General features: G+C 39.3%; 1 protein-coding gene across 1 annotated transcript; it reads left to right on the top strand.

Moving 5' to 3' along the window:
* The first annotated feature begins 1,372 nt into the window (after positions 1 to 1,372).
* On the top strand, positions 1,373 to 20,459 carry LOC101023574 (sulfotransferase 1C1). The gene is made up of 7 exons (XM_031655506.1): positions 1,373 to 1,574; positions 3,974 to 4,102; positions 12,977 to 13,074; positions 16,785 to 16,911; positions 17,874 to 17,968; positions 19,144 to 19,324; positions 19,558 to 20,459. The coding sequence occupies exons 1-7, from the start codon at positions 1,403 to 1,405 to the stop codon at positions 19,668 to 19,670; spliced, it is 915 nt and encodes a 304-aa protein (XP_031511366.1). The 5' UTR covers positions 1,373 to 1,402; the 3' UTR covers positions 19,671 to 20,459.
* Positions 20,460 to 22,037: the final 1,578 nt, after the last annotated feature.

Raw genomic sequence — 22,037 nt, 5'->3', positions numbered from 1 at the left:
CTACTGGGTACAGTGTTAACACCTGCCATGATTGACTCCATTGGCCTGCAGAAACTTTCCACCTTTGCAATTGCTCCTTTAAGTTAAGACCTACATCTCTATGGCCCTATTAAAGCTATCCTACTAGGTACTGGAAACCCATCAGTTTTGTTCTTAAATGAGATCATGAATGCCACAGAAAATATGTGTGCTGGAAGCACATTACATATTTCTGAAATGTCAATTTTTTTTTTTTTTTTTTTTTGAGACAGAGTCTCACTCTGTCACCCAGGCTGGAGTATAGTGGTGCAATCTTGGCTCACTGCAACCTTCGCCTCCCGTGTTCAAGCAATTCTCCTGTCTCAGCCTCCCAAGTAGCTGGGACTACAGGTGCGTATCACCAAGATTGGCTAATTTTTGTATATTTAGTAGAGACAGGATTTCACCATATTGGCCAGGCTGGTCTCGAACTCCTGACCTCGTGATCTGCCTGCCTCAGCCTCCAAAAGTGCTGGGATTACAGGTGTGAGCCACCATGCCTGGCCTGAAGCATCAATTGTACTTGCACCTTCTGGGTAGAAGGAAACTATTTTTATATGAAACATTAATAGGTATATATTAAGATTCACTATAGTGAACTAAAGTGAACTACTCTGGGAATAATGATGACATCCCAAGCTCGTTAGAGTTCCTCCCCCAGCAAAGTGAAGTTCCTCCATAGCTGCCATACTGCTCTTCCGCAGAGATGTGGGCAGGCTGTGAGATCTAGAGTTGTAAACATGCAGGGAAATTTCTATGTAACCCAGACCGCCAGACTGAAACCTTCTGAAGATCACTGTCTTATAGAGACCCAATATGAGTTAATGAAGCCTGTTCTGTGCCTTCTCCCAGCTCTGTAGTAGACTGGGTCAGATGCAATCTAGAGGGCCCATCCCCAGCCTGCTTCAGTACTGGTTTGCATCCAACCAGTCTAAGCACTGACTGCATGAGAGCCTTCCTTTCCTTGCTCAAACTTGACAAAAGTCTGTGAACTGAGTGACGCCTCTGTCCCTGGGCTCCACGCCAGGGCACCTGCTTGTGGTTCAGGCCTCAGGCGTCTCTGATGAGCTAACACAAACCAGCTCTTGGCTAAAAAATCTCCCAGGTTTGTGGTCCTCCCTAGCGTCCATCCCCATCAGAGATGCACTTATTTCTTTACCATCTTTCTTTACCCAGAAACAAAGCTATTTGCAATGCTCAGGCTCCCATGGTTTTTACTTCTCTCACTTAAATTAACATGAAACGCAGCAATAAATTCCCACTATATGTCTCTTCTGACTGTCTCAGACAGTAATCTTTTTTTAAAAAAGGACTGACTGTTCTAAGTATTAGAAATGACACAGCACACCTTTGTTTTAAGCAGCTGTCAAGTCCTCCCAGTAAGATGTCCTTGGAGAAGATGAAAGAGCTTCAGCTGGAGGAAAAATTTCTACACCCAGAAACTAGAGAAGTGAATGGAATCCTCATGGCCAAAATGATTAGTGATAATTGGGACAAAATCTGGAACTTCCAAGCAAAACCTGATGATCTCCTCATTGCAACCTATGCAAAGGCAGGTGGGTGTGAGGAAATGGCAGGAAAGCCAGCTTTAGCAGAGCACTGACACCTGGGGTGAGTTTCCCAACTTAAAAATGCAGGTTGTCACCAGTGCTGGCCCTGGAAAAAATGAAAACCAGACTTGCTCATGATCTCCAATCCTATACAGTCCAAGATCTTCCTTTTATTTGGTCCCTGTAGAAGAGACTGCCAGAATCCCAAATCCCCAAAGGACTGAAAGAATTACAGAGCACAGAGGTTCTTACAGTAAACTTGCCAGCCAGCCAGTCCCTGCTCCCATCTGCTAAACCCTCCTGGAATTAACCACAGTTCTTGCCCTTAAGAAGCTCCTCCCAGTGGAGACATGTGGAACTGAACGCTTTCACCCCACTATAAAAAGCACTGATAGAGTTGGGGCCAAAATGTATGTGAGCATGATGGGGAAGATGTGAGAAAGGGAAGGTGGCATTTACCAGAATCTTATGAAAGGAAGAGGAGTTTGTGGGAAAAGCAAGAGTCAGAAATGACAAAGAGTGTCCTAGGCTTGTGCAGGGTGGAGGAATGGGAACATCACCACCAGCAAGACTGTGAGGATGACTCATAATCCCCCATGTAATCTGAATATATAATCTCAGGCAGTGTGACCAAGTGAGGTAAAGGACTTTAATGAGTTTGGGAAAGTCAGTGGCCACTTGACTCAACATGAAGAACACTAGATATCCATAACCAGAAAGATTTCAGAAAAGGGTCCCTTCACCACAGTTCATGGAAATGTGTTTCTGTCCTCTTTGGCTCCAAACTCCCCTCCTTAACCTCACTGCCTTCTTATTAACTCAGCATTGGCTGGCCAGGGCTTTCTTAATAAACTTAGGTAGGGGCTTGCTATTAGTAAGTTTCAGTTTCTCTAGAATCTCCTTTCTGTTTGATTTGCATTGGACACTTCTCTTTGTCCAGATGTGAAGGTAAACCTGTATTACCTAAGGGCAGAAATTTTGTTTCAGTTTGCATGGGAAATTATGCAGTTGGCCCCAAGGCCCTCCATCCCAAGGCCTCAATGCTTCCCCAGTCTTACTCCCCCATCTCTCCCAGCACCTCTCAACTTCCTGCGAGCCCTCCTTCCTTCCCAGTGTGGAATATGCACGCCTTTGTCTTAGCTCCTGAGGCTCCTTGCCTAGGATGCTGTGCCTCCTTTGTTAACATGGACGTTCTATTCCCACTTCAGCCCTTCATTTCAGAGCTACCATCCCCTTCCTCTACGGAGCCCTACCAACCCCTTTCTCAGTGGGTCCACCCTCCTGTGAACTCCTAGACCACTTTACACATCTTTACAGCCCTTCCTGGAACAGTTTCTCTTTCGTTTATCTGCATGTGTCTCATGCTTCAGTTAGCATCAGGTTTGGCTGCAAGCCACAGAGCCATCAAAAGTAGTAAGAAGAAAATGAATATTTGGTGGACAATTAGCTCTCTCTGCTTCAGTCCACCTTTTTGCCTACCCACATGTCCATTTACAGGCCTCTTCTGTATCAGTTAAGATTCTATTTGACTACAAGTCTTAGAAAACACAAAATAACACAAAGAGAAAAGCAGTCAGGAGGCTGGTAGCCTGGGGCTGAAACAGTCGGCTGCCTTGGTCATGAGCCACCCTGGTTCCTTCTAGCTTTCTGCTCCACTATCCTGAGGTGTGGCTTTTGAGTTTATGGTCCAGTATGACTGCTGGGGCTCCAATCACCACAGGCACATTCCAAATACCAGCAAGGAGGTAGGAAGGAATGAAGAAGGTCATGCCCTTTCCTTTCACGACAGGTTCCCAGAATTTACTGGCATGGCCACATTTATCTGCAAGAAGTAGTAGAAAATATAACCTTTAAGCCCAACAGCTATATGCCAAGCTAAAAATTGAGAATCTATTAATTTGAAAGGGAAGGGAAGAATGCATAGTAGCTATGGCAAGAAGCACTCTCTGTCACATCTTATCTCCTCCCAAAATATTGTAAGCTTGTTAGAGCAGATATAATGGCTAATTCATCTTTGTATCTCCCTACTTTCATTTGCTTCAATATTCAACCATGAAGCTATATTCATTAGGTGCAAAGCCCCATGGTATGTACTAGGAACAAAGGAAAAAAAAAATGAGTTCTTACCTCCAAAGAGCTCTTAGTGGCAAGGAAGCAATATATAAGCAGACTATGATAATCAAAGAGTGCAGACGGGGTCTGGTGCTCAGAGAAGAGGCCCCACCCACTCTGGGTGGTATGCGAAAGCCCCACTCACCTTGGGGTTCATGTGGAAGAGAGGGCGGGTGAGCTGATCCTGCTCAACACTCAGCAATTGGGAGATTAACTAAATACATGAGTAACCATGAAAATAGAATTAAATTGTGCCACGAATAGGTGAAGATGAGAATAACCAATGCTTCTAGGCACAACCTGGACACAGGAGATTGTGGACATGATCCAAAATGATGGGGATGTGCAGAAGTGCCAGAGGGCCAACACCTTTGACCGCCATCCTTTCATCGAGTGGACACTGCCCCCACCCCTCAACTCAGGTAAGTTTGCCCGAGTGAGTCCTACGGGGTTGGAACCACTGTACTGGGTCAGTTTTCACCCAAGAGGAAAATCATTTCTGCAGTTAGCCTTTTAGAAACTATGTCCATAAGGAACTGGGAAGGAGTTCGAAGGGGGTTCATGTCAAAATACCTGGGGAGAAAAGTACTACCATAAATGATTACACTTTACACCAAATATACTAAGAATGCAAGATATAGAAGGCACCCTTGAAGATTCTGTAATCAAGTTGGGAATAAAGGACATATTTTTATAAAGCCAATTGTAATAAATAGTAGTTTTCACAGTAGGAGACAAGCCTTTGGAGAGAAGGCATAGACATTAAAATCACACAGTCAAGCTTCAAATGCTGGTATGGATTTTTTATCTGGGTACCTTGAGCAAGTCATTAAGCATTTCAAAGCTTAATTTTTCTTCATTTGTAAAATAATAATACCTAATATGTATTGAAACCCTATTATTGATTGGAACAATTATTTCAGCAACACTTATTGAAAAATATTTTTTAATCTTTCCTCCCATTGAATTGTCTTGACCCTTTTGCCAAAATTAATTAACTGTTTATGTATGGGTATATTTCTGGATTTTCTATTCTGCTTCTCTCCTTGATGTATCAGTCTTTATGCCAATATTACACTGTTTCATAATAATTCCTGTAGTCTTATAATAAGTTTTGAAGTTAAGTAGAAATAAGACCTCCCATTTCTTTCTCTCTCTCTCTTTTTTTTTTTTTTTTTTTTTGCTTTAGCTATTCTAGGATCTTTGCATTTTCATATAAATTCTATAATCAAGTTGTCAGTTGCTACTAAAACCAACAAAGAACCAAAAACCCCCTCATGTTTTGGTTGGCATTGCATTAAATCTATACATCTGTTTGGAAAGAATTAATACCCTAACAAAATTGGCTTTTCTGGCCTATGAAAGTGCTTTATGTCTCCAATTATTTAGAACGTTTTAAATATCACTCAGTAATGATTTACAGCTTTCATTATATCTGTCACATCTTTAGTCAAATTTAATCATAAGTATTTTTGTTTTATTATTTTGTTAAAATATATTTTAATATTGTTATATTTTAATTTATATGTTGCTGATATGTTAAAATATATTGATTTTTTGTTTGCCCTTGTATCTTGCAACTTGACTTATTAGTTCCAGATTTTTTGTACTTTTCGATTGCATAGTGGATTTTCTACACAGACAATGATGCCTTCTTTGAATGAAGACAATTTTACTTCTTGCTTTCTAGTCTTGATTTCTATTATTTCTTTTTCTTGCCTTATTTCACTATCATCTGGAGTCTCCAGTGCAGTGTTGAATAGAAATAATTAGAGCAAAATTCTTGCCTTGGGCTCTAATCTTAGTGGAAAAGGATTCATTATTTCATCATTAAGTATAATATTAGATGCAGATTTTTTTAGATACCATTTATCAGACTGAAGAAGTTTCTTTTTATTCCTTGTTTTCTCAGAGTTTTTAAGAATAAACCACGGTTGCATTTAGTCAAATATTTTTTGACTTGGGAATTCAATTAATGTATTTAAACTTATTCTTTGTTTAGGGTTATCAATTTTTGTCTGATCATCATGTTAAATGTACTTGTTTTTAATATGTAGTGTTTTGTTACATTTAATTTCACTACATTTTTCAGAATTTTTGTAATTTTATACCAGAGGTGTTTAGTAGAAGTTTTTAATTTCCAGATGAAAGTGCTTCTTTGGTTTTTGTCTTTGTGTTTGATTTCTAGTTTTATTGCATTGGAATAAGAGGCTATTGTTTGTAAAATGTCAATGCTATGAAATCTACTGATGTTTTACTTGTGCCTTAATATATAATTATTTTGTGGATTTTCTATGTTTGCTTGAGAAGAAAGTATATTCTCTATTACCCAAAAGATTTAATATATTATGTTGTTTAAATTCTTTGTATTCTTCTCTTTTTTTCCAGTTAACTTATTTTGCACTGAAAGTTAAAATATCCTATTATTAATGTGTTCTGTTTGCATCTGCTGTGGTTTCTGTTTTGTGCAAGTGGTTACTTGATTATGTGGTACATAGATATCCATGATTACTATATTTTATTAGTATAATGGAACCTTTCACATTATGAAGTTTCTTCTTTGTGTCATACATATTTAGCGTTGAATTCTAATTTATCTTATAGCATCACAATCCTTGCTTTCTTTTTTTAATTTTTAACATTTGTAGGTTCATAGTAAATGTATATATTTACAGGATACATAGATGTCTTAATACAGGCATACAGTGCATAATAATTACATCATGGAGAATGGGCTATCCATCCCCGCAGGCATCTATGCTTCATGTTACAAACAATCCAACTATACTCTTTTCGTTATTTTTAAATTCACAATTAAATTATCATTGACTATAGTCACTCACTCTGTTGTGCTAACAAATAGTAGGTCTTATTAATTCTTTCTAACTAATTTTTGTACCCGTTAACCATCCCCACATCCCTCACACACACCCACACTACCATTCCCAGCTTCTGGTAACCATCTCCATGAGTTCAATTGTTTAGATTTTTAGTGAGAACATGCAATGTTTGTCTTTTTGTGCCTAGCTTATTTTGCTTAATACAATGATCTCCAGTTCCATCCATGTTGTTGCAAATGACAGGATCTTTTTTTTAATGGCTGAATAATACTCCCTTTAATACAGCAAATTCCCTTCTGGCCCAAAGTGTGTCTATTCATTCATCTGATGGAGACTTAGCTTGCTTCCAAATCTTGGCTATTGTGAACAGTGCTACAACAAACATGAGATTGCAAATAATTCTTTGATATACTGATTTCCTTTCTTTTGGGTATATACCCAGCAGTGGGATTGCTGGATCCTATGGCAGCTCTATATTTAGCTTTTTGAGGAATCTCCAAAGTGTTCCTTATAGTGGTTGTACTAATTTACATTGCCAACAACAGTGTAGAAAAGTTCCCTTTTCTCTGCATCCTCACCAGCATTGTTTATTGCCTTTTGGATATAAGCCATTTTTACTAGGATGAAATGATATTTCACTGTAGTTTCTATTTGGATTTCTCTGATTATCAACGATGTTGTGCACCTTTTCATATGCCTGTTTGCCATTTGTTTGTCTTCTTTTCAGAAATGTCTATTCAAATCTTTTACCCATTTTTTGATTGGATTATTGGATTTTTTTCCCATACAGTTGTTTAAGCTCCTTATATATTCTGGTTATTAATCCCTTGTCAAATGGGTAGTTTGCAAATATCTTCTTCCATTCTGTGGATTGTCTCTTCACTTTGTCGGTTGTATTTTTAGCTGTGCAGGACCTTTTTAACTCGACGTGATCCCCTTCGTCCATTTTGGCTTCTGTTGCCTGTGCTTGTGGGGTATTACTCAAGATATTTTTGCCCAGACCAATATCCTGAAGAGTTTTCCCAATGTTTTCCTGTAGTAGTTTCATAGTTTGAGGTCTTAGGTTTAAGTCTTTAATTCATTTTTGTTTCATTTTTGTATACAGTGAGAGATAGAGGTCTAGTTTCATTTTTCTGCTTACTGATATCCAGTTTTCCCAAGCACCATTTTTTGAAGAGACTGTCTTTTCCCCAGTGTATATTCTTGGCACCTTTGTCAAAAATGGATCACTGTAAGAGTGTGGATTTGTTTCTGGGTTCTCTATTCCATCCCATTGATCTGTGTGTCTGTTTTTCTGCTAGTACCATGGTGCTTTGGTTATTTGAAGTCCGGTAATGTGATTCCTCCAGTTTTGTTCATTTTGCTTAGGATAGCCTTGGCTATTCTGGGTCTTTTGTGGTTCCATGTAAATTTTAGGATTGTTTATTCTATTTCTGTGAAAAAAAATGTCATCAGTATTTTGATAGAGATTACATTATATATAGAGATTGCTTTGGGTAGTGTGATCATTTTAACAATATTGATTCTTCCAGTTCAGGGACACAGAATATCTTTCCATTTTTTGGTGTCCTCTTCAACTTCTTTCATCAGTGTTTTATAGTTTTTATTATAAAGATCTTTCAGTTATTTGATAAAGTTAATTCCTAGGTATTTAATTTTATTTGTAGTTATTATAATCAGGAGTACTTTTAAAATTTCTTTTTCAGATCATTTACTGTTGTCATATAGAAATGCTACTTATTTTTGTATGTTGATTTTGTATCCTGCTATGTTACCAAATTTTTTTTTATCAGCTCTAATAGTTTTTCTGTGGAGTCTTTAGGATTTTCCAAATATAAGATTGTATCATCTGCAAACAAGGATAATTTAACTTCTTCCTTTCCAATTTGGATGTCTTTTATTTCCTTCTCTTCTCTGATTGTTCTAGCTGAGACTTCTAGTACTGTATTGAATAACCGTGGTGACAGTGGCATCCTTGTCATGTTCTAGATTTTAGAGCAAAGGCTTTCAGTTTTTCCCCATTCAGTATGATACTAGCTGTGGGTCTGTCATATATGGCTTTTTTTATGTTGAGGTATGTTTCTTCTATAGCTTATTTTTTGAGGATTTTCATCATGAGTTCCCACCTGCTCCAGAGGTGCCATCTGGGAGCCAGAGACTACAGTCAAAAACCTTAGAAGTCAACCTGGTATTCTACTGTACTGTGACTAAACCAGCATTCAAGCCACAAGATGTAGTCCTGCCCACTCTTTCTTCCCCTTTCCAAAGGCAGAGGAGCCTCATCCCAGGGCCACCACCACCACAGGCCCATAGGGAATGCTGCCAGACTACCACTGATGCTCCCTTAAGGCCCACGGGCTCTTCAGCTTGTGGTGAATGTTGCCTGGCCTGGGACACACCCATCAGGGAAGTGGTCTCCCCTCTGCCCCAGGGAAGGTTCAGAAATGTCATCCAAGAGCCAAGTTCTGGAATCAGAGTCTCCAACAGCCGACTTGGTGCTGTGCCCCACTGTGGTCAACCTGGTACCTGAAGCCAGCATATCTCAAGGTCTCACTAAAGGCCCTCAACATAGTACCTGAATGTTGCTGTTGGTTATTCAGGACCCAAGGACTTTTCAGTTAGCAGGTGATGAATGCTGCCAGGACTCTTTTTTTTTTTTTTTTTTTTTTTTTGAGACAGACTCTCACTCTGTCAACCAGTCTGGAGTGCAAAAGTGCAATCTTGTTTCACTGCAACCTCCACCTCCCAGGTTCAAGCGATTCCCCTGCCTCAGCCTCCCAAGTAGCTGAGATTACATGTGCATGCCATCACGCCCAGTTAATTTTTGTATTTTTAGTAGAGATGGTGTTTTACTATAATGGCCAGGCTGGTCTCAAACTCCTGACCTTGTGATCTGCTTGTCTCAGTCTCCCAAAGTGCTAATATTACAGGCGTGAGTCACCATGCCTGGCCAGGACTCATTCTTAAAGATCCTTCCCTTTAAGACAGCGGATTCCCTTCCGGCCCAAAGTGGGTCTAGAAATGTCTGGGCGCTAGGTCCTGGAAGGGAAGCCTCAAAACTCTGACCTGTGCCTTATCCTGCTGTGACTGAGCTGGTATCCAAGATGCAAGACAAACTCCACCCCACTCTTCCCACTTCTCTCCTCAGATGGAAGTAACAGATCTCTTTTGGGCCTATGAGTTGTGAGGCCTGGAAATAGAGGAGGGATGATGCCAGGACTCCCTTAGCCACACCCGCTGGTGTCTCAGTAGGTCTTGTACCCTGACCAGTCCATTGTCTCTGAGCCCAGTTCAGCACTAGGACTCTCCTAGAAGTGGCAGTCCTTGTCGCCTAGACTGCCTTTTGAGTTTATTTATAACCCCAAAGCACTTTGGACCTCAAAGCTTGCAGGAACTCAAATTCCAACCACTGCAATCAGTGATTCCCCTCTTATTAGCGCTGGTTTAAATGCTCCCTCTGTGGGCAGGCACCTGCTGAGTTTGGTCCAGTTTTGCTTTCTGCTGTAAGAAGATAGCACTGAGTTCAATGCCTCACAATTGCTGAGCTCTCCCTACCCCAGTGCACAGACACGCTCTCAGCACCACGCTGCCACTTCATGGGGGAGAAGGAGGGGTGTTGTTGGCAATTCAAGAGTCATGTTTTTTTTTAACTTCTTCGGTGACTCTTTCAGGGATACAAAGTTAAAACCAAGTACTGTGAGTGCTCATCTGATTTTTGGTTCTTATGAAGGAGCTTCTTTGGTGTAGATAGTTATTAAGGTGGCATTCCTTGCACGGCAGAGGGGGCAGAGAGGTGGCATGATCAGTGGAGCCTTCTATTCATCATCTTGCTCTCCACAATCCTTGCTTTCTTACAGTTTTCATTGTGTTTTATATCTTTATCCATTCTTTTATTTTTACCTTATATTAATTATTATGCTTCCAGGTATTCACTTGTATAATGCATACAGTTAGGTTTTCCTTTACAAGCCAATTTGAAAAATATTAATAGGTTATTTAAGCCACTCACATTTATTGATATGACTGATATGTTTGGTCACAATTATGTCATATCATTTGTTCAAATTACTGTGGTAATAAGTAATATTTACTGTGTTTCTTTCCCTATTTAATGTATCCTTTTTATTTTCCTTTTTGTTTTAAAAAAAGTGGGGGATTGTTTGTTTTGATGGTGTATTTGGTATTTAGAAAAGTTTGTATTTTCATCATAGTGGTTACTTGTGTATTATTTTACACAAATAACAAATTGTTATTTGTTTTACAAAATAACAAATTTGTGTATTATTTTACAAAACCTTAATTCCTCCTTTCTCGTACTTAACATTTTACTATCTGATCTGCTGGTTTCAAAGGAATCCCGTGACTCCTCCTATTAATTATACAATAGCAAATAATTATATTTCAAATATTAAGTTGTATGATTACTACTTTGTGGAAACCTATAAGGTTTACACATTATTCTTCTACTCTTGATCTACCCTCATTAATTTAGTTGTAATATTATATAATGTGAAATATTCACCATCGATCCTTTTTGCAAAGATTTCCAAACCATTTATTGATTGAATGGAACCTATTCTAGCTAATTCATCAGGAAAGGCACATGTGTACTGTATTCCCTACTCCTTGCACATTTAAACCTTTTTTTGTCTATCCTTGATACTTGAAGCACAGCCTGCCTGGGGATAACATCTTTTGTTCATATTTTCTGTCCTTAATTTATTTACAATGCTGATCAACAGTTTCCTTGCTTTTGATGATGTTTTCAGGAGTCTGATGGTCTGATGCCAATTTGGTTCTATTGACCTTAAGGATTATTTCTTCTTTTGCATGAGGCATGAATTTTTTTAATCATAAAATATAATAATTTTACCATATATTTCAGAGTTGATCATTATGAATCAACTTTCCCGATATCCCATGGTTAACATATAAATTCCAGGCTTTTTCTCCAGAAAACTGTTTCAGATTACAGGTTTAAATACTAGTTTTATTCCACTGTTTTCATGTTATTCTCAGGGACTCCAACTTCTACTAGTGTTAAACCTTCTTTACCTGTCTTCAATGTCAGCCACTTGCTCTCTGAAACTTTTTACTTCTTTCTTTTTCTTGTGTCATTGTCTTAATTGTTTTAGTGCTTTTCATCAACAGCATTTATATTTTCACTTAAATCTATTCCCCATTATCCACTTTATAATTTAATTTTTAATGTTATTTTGCCTTTTTCTTCTACTTCTTCGTTGAGTTCAATCAAATCTTTTTCATTTTCCTTTTTTGTCCACGTTCTTCCTTACTTTTTGTACTTGTGATTTCAGATTTTATTTTCGTATTCTCAAATGTTTGTTTCAAGATATTTAATTTAGTTTAAAATGTTGCATTTTCATTTTCAGCTTTGTAGTTGATTTTGTGGGGATTTGATTTATTTTTTGTATTTGACTCCTTGATCTTTGTAATAGCTTTGTGTCAGTGAAATCTGTGGGTTTTTTTCTATTTTTATATACTTCATGAACGTAGTTTCTAGCTTGAAAACATCCTCTTCTGTCAGTTCTACCTTCTTCTGTGCAGTTTTGTTTATAAGTATTTAGTACTGGTTAGTGGGGAGGAGAAGAAATTGGCATGCTTTTTCTTTCTCTCTTGTATGCAAAATTTTTACTTTAATTTTCTCCCTCTTGCTTCCTTCTATCCCTTTACTGCTGTGCCACCAAGGAGAACCTCCCTTTCCTTACATATCTCATTCTCCACTAGAAGCTACCTTCTCCATTACTGACACTTATGCTTTACTTGCAAGCCTTTCCCCTGAGGTTGATGCTGCACATGGCTACATCCAGCTTATATTCAGCATTTTAAGTTAGCGTTGGATTTTCGATTTCCAGGAATGATTTTGTCTGTACTTTATCTAAGTCCTTCTTGCCTCTCTACTATTTTTTACAAAGTTTCTCTTCCTTGACTCTCCACACTCATAGACTCACTGATTTCTAATCCTGGCTTTCACATTTACTAACTTGGAAAAATGACTTGATCACTATAAGGCAGTTTTTCAACTAAAAATACTTCCCAGCACAATTCTTGCACATGTCTGATAGCTGTTGTGGTTCTTGTCCTTGAAAGTAAAAGTTGAAAGAAAATCTAGCATGCTTTAGAGCTACTGGGGCTATTATAGAGCTGTTCTCACCAATCTCAAACATCTTTATCTGCCCACACAAGTACACACCAACGCCCAACAAGCAAGGGAAGTAATGTGTCCCCATAGTTTTCAATATTTCATCAGTGCTTTCCTCTACCAGAATGAGCAGTAAAGTTGTCATCAAAAAGGAAACATAGGCATAAAAATTATTATTTTAGACAGAGAGCTGACTATTGGGTAAATCTGATTTCAAATAATTGGCACAGTAGTAATATCAAATCTATGCAGCTGATGAGAAATGTTTGGCTGAATGATGTGGCCTTATTTCCCAGGTCTGGATCTGGCTAACAAGATGCCTTCTCCTAGAACTCTGAAGACTCATCTGCCTGTTCAGATGTTACCACCTTCCTTCTGGAAAGAAAATTCAAAGGTAAGAAGAGCCAACTCTTCAAACTGAGTTTGATTGGCATGGCCAAATAATGTCTCTAAGTAGAAACAGTCAAAGATACTAAAAGAAAGATAGCCCGTGGAGCCATAGGGCAGATCGTGGCATTACCCCACACTCCCACACACTCCATTCTGGATTCATCTTCCTTCAAAATATTATTTTTGGGTACACATTGGGAAATTTTCAGACAAAATTATTCTGACCATCTGCCATCTAAGCCACATTCAAAGAAGGTGATCAATGAAACAAAGCAGGTATTTCCTGAGGAAGAGTGATCTCTTAGATTGTGTCCTCTAAGGAGCTGGCAGAGTCAGACCCGAAAGATAACTATTTGGAGGAAAACCTGTGAAACGAGGAGTAAGACAAACAAGTATGGAGAGCAATAAGACCATGATGCAAGTCTGACCCCTATGAAGGAGAGGCAAGGAAGGAGAGTTGAAGACTCAGACTACAGTCATGAGTCATGATTCATCCAAGCTGATGGGGAGTCCTCCAGCCAAAGTCAACCATCAGAGAGTCCCATATCTCATAAACTGCACCTGCCTTAGCATGCCTGCTGTGCTTACTCATTAGCCAAGAGCAGTCGTTTGGGAATGTGGTCTTATAAAGAACATGGTAGTGGATTCAGAATACAGCAGCTGAGGTCATCCATCACTTACTTTCCATATCCAGAGATCTGAACAGCCCATGTTCATGGCCACCATTTGGCTGCCCTGATGAGATTATGTACACCTTGGTATCCAAAATCTGCTCCTCTTCTTTTCAGGATGAGAAATATAACTTTGTCTTATTTTGATCTGGCCCACCCTTAATGCTAACTGAGAGATCAACAGACTCTCAGAAAGCATATCTCATGAAGCAAGATCCTAGGTACTGTTAGACCTTTATTTCCTTCATTTTCAAAAAATATATTTTTATTTTGATACTTTCTAATTCAGATCCTATAAGTGCAGTGTACATTGAGCGTAGCGGGGTTTCCTTTTGATTTCTGCTTTATAAGTTAGTCTTAAGTTAATGAAATGTGTAATATAAACAAAATATCAACTTATACATTTGCAATGAAAACTATAGCCACTCAGCAGAACCAAATGCTTGTATCAGCTAGACCAGCACATCATCTCAGCTAGACCAGCACATCATCTCCTTGTGGGCAAGCTGCTTTGTAAACACAGTTGTCTGAAGATTGCTGAGAAAGTGAGTTGATGTTAAAAAGTGTTTTTCAGCTATGACAGCTGCAGTCTTTCAACCTTCTAGACTAAATTTACCAAGGAAACCGTTAACGGTCAAGTCTAACCAAGACTATCTCTCCTTGGTGCAGTGCTCAGATACATGATGCGAGTGATTGCTTTTGACTTCCTATTTTTTTCTGAGCTTCCATGACTCACTAGCTCTTTATTTTGTCCATCTCCTATCTCCAAATAAGGTACAATACAATTGAATAGTTTTCCAAGTATCTGCTTGCTTTGATCCCCCAATTTGCTGATTTGCTTCCCTGAGATCATGCCCAGATCACCTGGATTTGTGAAAACTTCTTGGTTTATTCCCACAGATAAATACCTTCACATATTGTATGTTAATTTTATTCCTCAAGAACCAATATTATTTCCAAATCTTGTAGACTCATTGTCAGAAGACACACTAACACTTGGTTAGTCATCATACTAACATCTTCTTTTTGTAAAATCGGGTCTTCTAAATAATGTAAACATCTTAGTGGCAGCACTTCCATTTATCCACTTAAACTTGGTGCGAATTATTTGAGTAGTAAAAGACTGTAGGGAGTTTAGTCCAAGTTTTTCATTTTATGATGGCATGGTAGGCTGAATAATAGTCACTCCAAGATAGCTACATCCTAATCACCAGACCTGGGAGTATTACCATATATTGCAAAATGGACTACATAGAAGTGACTAAGTTAAGGATCTTGAGATGGGGAGATTATCTTGGATTGTCTTGGTCTTAAATATCAGCACAAGGGTATTTAAAAGATGGAGACAAGCATATCAGAGGAGAAAATAGGAGCTGTGACAACTGAAGCAAGAATTTGGAGTGATTCAAGGAAAGGGTCAAGAGCCAAGGAGTACAGGTGGCCTCTAGATGCTAAAAACAAGAAAATGAATTCTTCCCAGAGCCATTAAAGGAACCAGCCTTGCTGACACCTTGACTTTAGCCCAGTGAAATCTGACCTTCAGAACAGTGAGAGAATAAATCTACATTGTTTTAAGCCATTTGTGGTAATTTGTTACAGCAGCAATTGGAAATTAATACAGATGAATCAAGAGGTTCTCAGAAATTTTATTTGACATTGGATCCCACACCTAATGTACATTTGAATATGTTTCCTGCTTATCCTAGGACTTCCCATTTCAATTTAGGCCTAGAAGGCAATAAGCAACATAAGCATTAAGGAATATTACACAAAATATATGTACATAATAATAAGACTTTGTACTTGCATCCTACTTTTTGACACCATAAATGCTTTCATAAATGCTGGATAGAAAGCCAGCAGCAAGAAAGGGGACAGAAAAACAGAGTCATGCCAGGACTGTGTTCATCTGAGTGAGCAAAGATGGAAAGCAAGAACCTAGGGCAATTCATTTAGAGTAAAATAGGGCTGGATGATTGGTTGTGTTGGACACAGAAGTTCCATAGTGAGACACAGGACAAAAATTCTTGAGAAACCACTGAGAGTGGTTCCTCTCAAGCCCTGCTAAGATAGCATACAGCAGGGTAGGATGGGATGGGAGCCAGAGTAATGAGGGGAGGAAGGGGTCACCAGGACAAGAAGTCAAGAAGTCAGCTCCTTCTCACCAGATCATGCCTGCCCTATGAGAAGACCATCACACACAGTTCCAAAGATGGACTTAGCACTGCCTCAAGCGTCCTTCAACCTAATCAGCAAATGAATGTAGGAGTGATAATTTATCACTAAGGCTGGGATTCATATCATGGAAATTAAACCAAATGGCTAGCTGCTTTAGCTCCTCCCAGCCTAGAACCTACTTTAGATTCCTTGCTTAGTGAAAGCCAAGGGGAACCTTCACACACTGAAAAATATAGCACATGTTATCGTCTACATTTGTCCCTTCAAAATTCATATGTGAAATTTTAAGCCCAACAGTGATAGTATTAGGAGGTGGGACCTTTGAAAGGAGATTAGGCCAAGTAGAGAGCCCTCATGAACGGGATTCATGTTTATAACACATGGCTGTCTCAAGGCAGCAGATTATCACCATATACCAAATCTGCCAGCACCTTTATCTTGGATTCTCCAGCCTGTAGAACTGTGAGAAATAAGTTTTTGTTGTTTAGGAGCCACCCAGCATGTGGTATTTTGTTATAGAACCCTGAATGGATGAAGACAACATGGGTAGCCTCCTTAACCTCCAGAAATATCACAGTTAGGGTGAATGTAGTATGCACCATGCAAACAGGACACTTCTATCAGAGAAAAGGGGTGCTCTTAATGATCATGCTGAGACCACAGCTATAAATTGGAATTGCACCTAGACAAACTGGAAGGGATAGTCACCTTTGATCATAGAAAATGCATGAACATGCAATTATTCAAATAGGATAGTCCAAGATTCTACAAAGAGGCTTTCTAAGATTATGGTCCTCTGCACTGAATAATATTTCTCTGTCTTGTTTTCTCTCTGCGTCTCATTCCTCTTGCTGGCTGATTCCAGATTATCTATGTGGCTAGAAATGCCAAGGACTGTCTGGTCTCCTACTATCATTTCTCAAGAATGAATAAAATGTTGCCTGACCCTGGTACCTGGGAGGAATATGTTGAGACATTCAAAGCTGGAAAAGGTGAGTGGAAGAAAACTGTGAGTTCATATTTCCTTATCCATTCACCTGCTGACAGCAGAAGGAAAGATAATTTTCACTGAATGGCTGTATCCATCAAGGTCTTGTGAGGAAGTAGATGGCACTCAAACTGGGTCATCTGGGAAGACTCTAACAAAGAAACTATTTACAAGGCTATAGCAGAGTTTAAGGAAACTGACAAGGGCTAGTGCAGTATTCTGGGGAGAGTACCAGCAGGGAGCCATATCTCTCCAGAGACAAAAGAGGACCCCTTGACAGGAGCTAAAGCCTTTGGTGGGGGAAGCAGTGAGCCAACAGGAAGGGCATCAGGGAAATAAACACAATGTCCTCCTCTCCTTCTGCCTCTAAATACCTTCCTACACCTCTTGCTGACACAGTCCATCTGTAATCCTGAGGACAAAGGAGGTCACTGACAAAGTCCATGCAGGTTGCTTTGCAGGGCACCAAGCAGAGCACAAGACAACGGAAAGTGGAGTTGGCAGAGACAACAGAAAACACCCAGTAAGCTTCTCTATTTACCATCAAAGAGAGCGAAGGTGCCCAAATATCCAGTACTTATAAATTTTTCACAGTAAAAGTCTTCTTTTTAAAATCAGTCTGTTCAGAAACAATATTTATTGTGTAATATTGACCAATGCACTATGTGATGATGCAAGGAAAATAAAGGTGTTGAATCCCTAGCCACAAGACAATCTTTCATGGAGTAATAAGTTCAAGGTTGGAAATATAAACCAAGGGATCCAGAATACTTTTTATCATCACCCTACTTAAAAAAAAAAAAAAAAAAAAAAAAAAAAATCCCTCTCTTCTGCAAACAAGAATTCTGCCCAAGGTCTTTGTCTTCTGGTTGTATTTATTAAATGTCCCCTTTTTTTTGAAATACTCATGTTTCTTTCACAAGTTTCATGCTGGCATTGACATCTCATCTCTCTCCTTCCCCTCAGTGCTGTGGGGTTCCTGGTATGACCACGTAAAGGGATGGTGGGATGCAAAAGACCAGCACCGCATTCTCTACCTCTTCTACGAGGACATGAAGGAGGTGAGGGCAGTGCCATCTCCATCAGATCCTCCTACATCCTAGGATACATCAATCCCTGTTTAGAACCCTAGTGCATGGGCTTTCCTGCAGAAGAGTCTTCAGTGCAAGTCCATGACACTGTTTGCAACTCAGTTTTATCCTCAAAAACTCTAACTACTTTTTTTTGACATTCTAAATTTGCTTTGCTTTAATTCACAGTTTTCAAAATATTCTTCTGCCTCAGGAAATAGCACATGCTTTATAGTTGAATCAATCTGTTGGATCCTGACACTTATAAGCCAGATATCTTTATCTGCAAAATGGTATCATGTCTATCTCATGAGATCATTGTAAAGATTTACACTATCATATTTGTAAAGTGTACATAGTTGTGTTCAAGAAATTTAGCTTCCTTCTCCCTCTTGCACACCTCAACCCCACATCATAAAGCAAAGTTTAATCCGTATAAACACTGGTAGGATCAGTCCCACGTATTGGGACAGTGGACTGATTTCTGAATTTCAAACCATTGTGTATGAGTGGCTGCACAAATTCACCCTCATGACCCAGTGCATCAGCATCCTAGAATTACAAAACTAGCGTCTAAAATGTCCTCAGAAACTTAATCAAAAGCTATAGCTTTCTCTCTTTCTGTATCTCTTTGATCAAAAAGATTCAAGAAATAAGGATTCATATTTCTAGGTCGACTTGAGATTCCTTTTATTCCTCCTCTTAGTGACCTTCTGTTAAGTTCATAGGTTCTTTTTGCCATCTGTTGTAATCCAAATACTAGAGTTAGTCATACTATGCTTCACCACCAACATTGTTCCTCCTTCACACAGCCTTCCCTGTTCTCCCGCAGGAGATACTGTTGCTCCTTCCCACCAAATCTCCTGGCACTCTGTCTGTACACAGGCAGCATGTACTTTCTCAGCCAGCCGTGCAGTTGTTTGTGTTTGTGTTTAATTCCTTTCCTTCAAGGTAAGCCTCTTGAGGGCAGGGACAGCCCTCATCTTCGTGTTGCTACAGTATCTGGGACAGTACAGTGCCTGGCAGTAGGAGTCACTTGAGAAATATTTTTAAAATGTGTTTGAATTGATCCTTTAACCCATTTCTCTCCAAATCCTGTCCAAATGGAACATCATCCCCAAGGGAGGCCCAACATGATTTGTTTGGTGTGACTGTTCCACATACAGGACCCAAAGCGGGAAATTGAGAAGATACTGAAGTTCCTGGAGAAAGACATACCAGAGGAAATTCTGAATAAAATCATCTATCACACCTCGTTTGATGTAATGAAGCAAAACCCAATGGCCAACTATACCACTTGGCCCACCAGCATTATGGATCATTCCATCTCCCCTTTTATGAGGAAAGGTAGATAAGCTTTGTACTCTAAGATGTCAAATGGAACTCTGTGGTCCCCATGGTCTGCTTAGATTTTCCAGTAATGTTTCATGCTCCATTATTTATTCTTTCCAGCAGCACCACTGTACGACCTTTGAGAGGCAAGTTGCCTGTTTCTCCCCATTCTTGGTGGGGTCCTAAGGGTGCATGCTTACCTCTCCCTGTACTCCTGCAGCAATCATTGAGATTTTGCCTTGTTTCAGGGATGCCTGGAGACTGGAAGAACTATTTTACCGTGGCCCAGAATGAAGAATTTGACAAGGACTACCAGAACAAGATGGCAGGAAGCACCCTAACCTTCCGCACAGAGATCTGAGAGCAGTCAGGGAGTTTGCCCTGGACTTTCTTACCAGATTTTTGCCATTTGAGCCTCATGATCAAGGATACTTAAAACAAAGACACGCTTCCTCCAGTCTGAAGCTGTCACACACTAGCTGTAGATCCTATGCCACTGTGATAATACTTCATCAAAATGTAACCAAATCCTGGCTAGAGTTTTTAATTAAGATACATGATCTCTCATTTAGACACCAAACACCTAATGTACTTGCCTGTCCTAAGGCAAAATAAAGGCAACTTAGTTCCATCACTAGTTTACAATAGTGAAATAAATAAAACGATAAATAAGAGTAGAATTTCTACATAAGAGAAAGTGAGCAAGAGAAGAATGAGGATGAGAAGTGGGCACTAGGGAGAATGTGAGGGGGAACTGGTTTTTATTTTTAAAGGTCAGGAATGAGAGGCAGAGGATAGTCTTACTCTTGAACATATTAGATTAGGAGGTGCAGAGCGTGGCATGAAGGATGGAATGCTGTGAGCTGGGTTTGACTTAGGTGGCTTCAAGCTGAAATGGTCCCCCAAAAAAAGACAAAGGCCACAGGAGAGCGATGAGGAACACAAGAGGAACAAGAAACAGCCTACTTGCGTGGTCAACACAAGGCTGGAAAGCAGAGAAAGATTTTATCTTTCAGATGGACTTCTGAGAGAGAGAGGAAGTCTTCAGTGAGCTCAAGAGAAAAATAAAATAAAATATTCAGTAACTCATGCACATTAAGAAAACCTTAAATTTGACATCTCTTTGGAAAATCGTTTTTTATACTTTTTTTAAAAAGGGCTCTTAGCGAAACTGTCAGCATTGCCAAGTTCTTCAGCTGTACTAATGATTATGTTCTTTTCCTTCTTTTTATTAAAACCTGTACCAAGAAAATATCTGCCATCATTTATATGAGCTATACAAAGATCCACGTATTATTATTTTTTTAATGTCAGGAAGGTACATTTTGTGGGATAGGTGATTTCCTTATCATTAAACCATAAAACACAAAAAATTATCTACTCCACCCAGTAACAAAGTATACCCCTTTGCATTTTTTCACCATTCCCTCTCTAGGGTAAGCATGCAAATCATTAACCACATGACAAATATCCCAGTATAGTATTTATGCAGAGTTCCAGCCCGCGCTGAGGAAAGATATGGTGAACTGAACCAGCGTGATTCAATAGCAAATAAATTTTTATCAGGAACAACCACACCAAATGTCTTGGGTTCATGTTCTAAGAGCTGCCTAACAATTTAGATAGCAAGCACATAATCACATAATGACTCCCTTTGTGACTATGATAGAAACTGGACACATGGGCAGTATTGATCAGAATACAGGCAATAGGTCTAGAGTTTACGACTAGACAAAACTTGCTTTTCTTCCTTTATAAACTAATTTTTTACTTTAATTGTAAAAATACATCCCATTCTTATATTCTCTATAAATTTCAGCCACAGAAAATATTTCTAGACTCCTCTTTTACAAAACTCTGCTATGTCCTTTTAAACAATGCTAAAGGTACCATGAAGAAGAATTAATGATTTAATTCAATCTTAAAATATCTTTGGTCCAGCTGCATAAAATAAACATGATGAAGATGACCCTCCATGTATCCTAGATAATCTTGTGTTCTGATCACTTATTACATACTTAGAGAGAGAGAGAGACTCCTAAATATACCACAGTCATAGAAGATCAAATTGTAAATGTTCAATTTACTTTGGAACCCTTCACGTAGAAGAAAATGAAAAGCAGCAATGGGAAGTTAGACTCATAAAATTTTAGAGTGAGAATTGCAAGAGTCAGAAAGATCACATCATTCAACAATCTTACTTTTCAAATGAGAAGACTAAGAACCAGGGAGAGAGGGATGGCCCCCACAAACAGGTCATGCAGACACGCTTAAATCGGGATCCCCCAGCCCCTGGCTAGCTCCCCACACACTGCAGGAGTCACACAGATTGTGAAAGTCTTCTCTGCAGACTTCATCTTGCACTCACTCACTTCCTCTTAGCACTTGGAACTGCTTGGGTGTTCTATGGATTCTTTCTGATTACATAAGAAATTCCAAAACTTTTCTAATGACCTACTTAGAAAAACAACAAAGCCTGATGGGAATCCACTTAGAAAGGCAGCTCTTCCAAGAGAGGGTCTCTGCATCAGAGCGTCTTGGAGATGTCTGTGAGCAGGAGGGAGCCCCCAGCAGAAACTGCCCTTCCCCAAAGCTGAGTAAAGCCCAGCTCTGCCCTCCACCCCAGTCATGAGGCTTCTGGGATTTCTTTGGCTTGTAGGTACCAGGCAGATACCTCCTGCATCCTGCCCAATCTCACCACATCTCCCACAGGGCCTGCTCTCAGTGG

Source organism: Papio anubis, chromosome 14, assembly GCF_008728515.1.
Source record: "Papio anubis isolate 15944 chromosome 14, Panubis1.0, whole genome shotgun sequence".
In the NCBI taxonomy this organism is placed as follows: domain Eukaryota; kingdom Metazoa; phylum Chordata; class Mammalia; order Primates; family Cercopithecidae; genus Papio; species Papio anubis.
The sequence above is the reverse complement of the archived record's forward strand: the minus strand, read 5'-3'. Positions and strand labels throughout refer to the sequence as shown.

What these genes read in the sequence shown, in the direction of transcription:
- LOC101023574 (XM_031655506.1), top strand. Translation starts at nt 1,403, where the DNA reads ATGTCCTTGGAGAAGATGAAAGAGCTTCAGCTGGAGGAAAAATTTCTA. An exon ending in TGCAACCTATGCAAAGGCAG is followed by an intron (nt 1,575 to 3,973) that starts GTGGGTGTGAGG and finishes CAATGCTTCTAG; the next exon opens with GCACAACCTGGACACAGGAG. An exon ending in TCTACGAGGACATGAAGGAG is followed by an intron (nt 17,969 to 19,143) that starts GTGAGGGCAGTG and finishes TTCCACATACAG; the next exon opens with GACCCAAAGCGGGAAATTGA.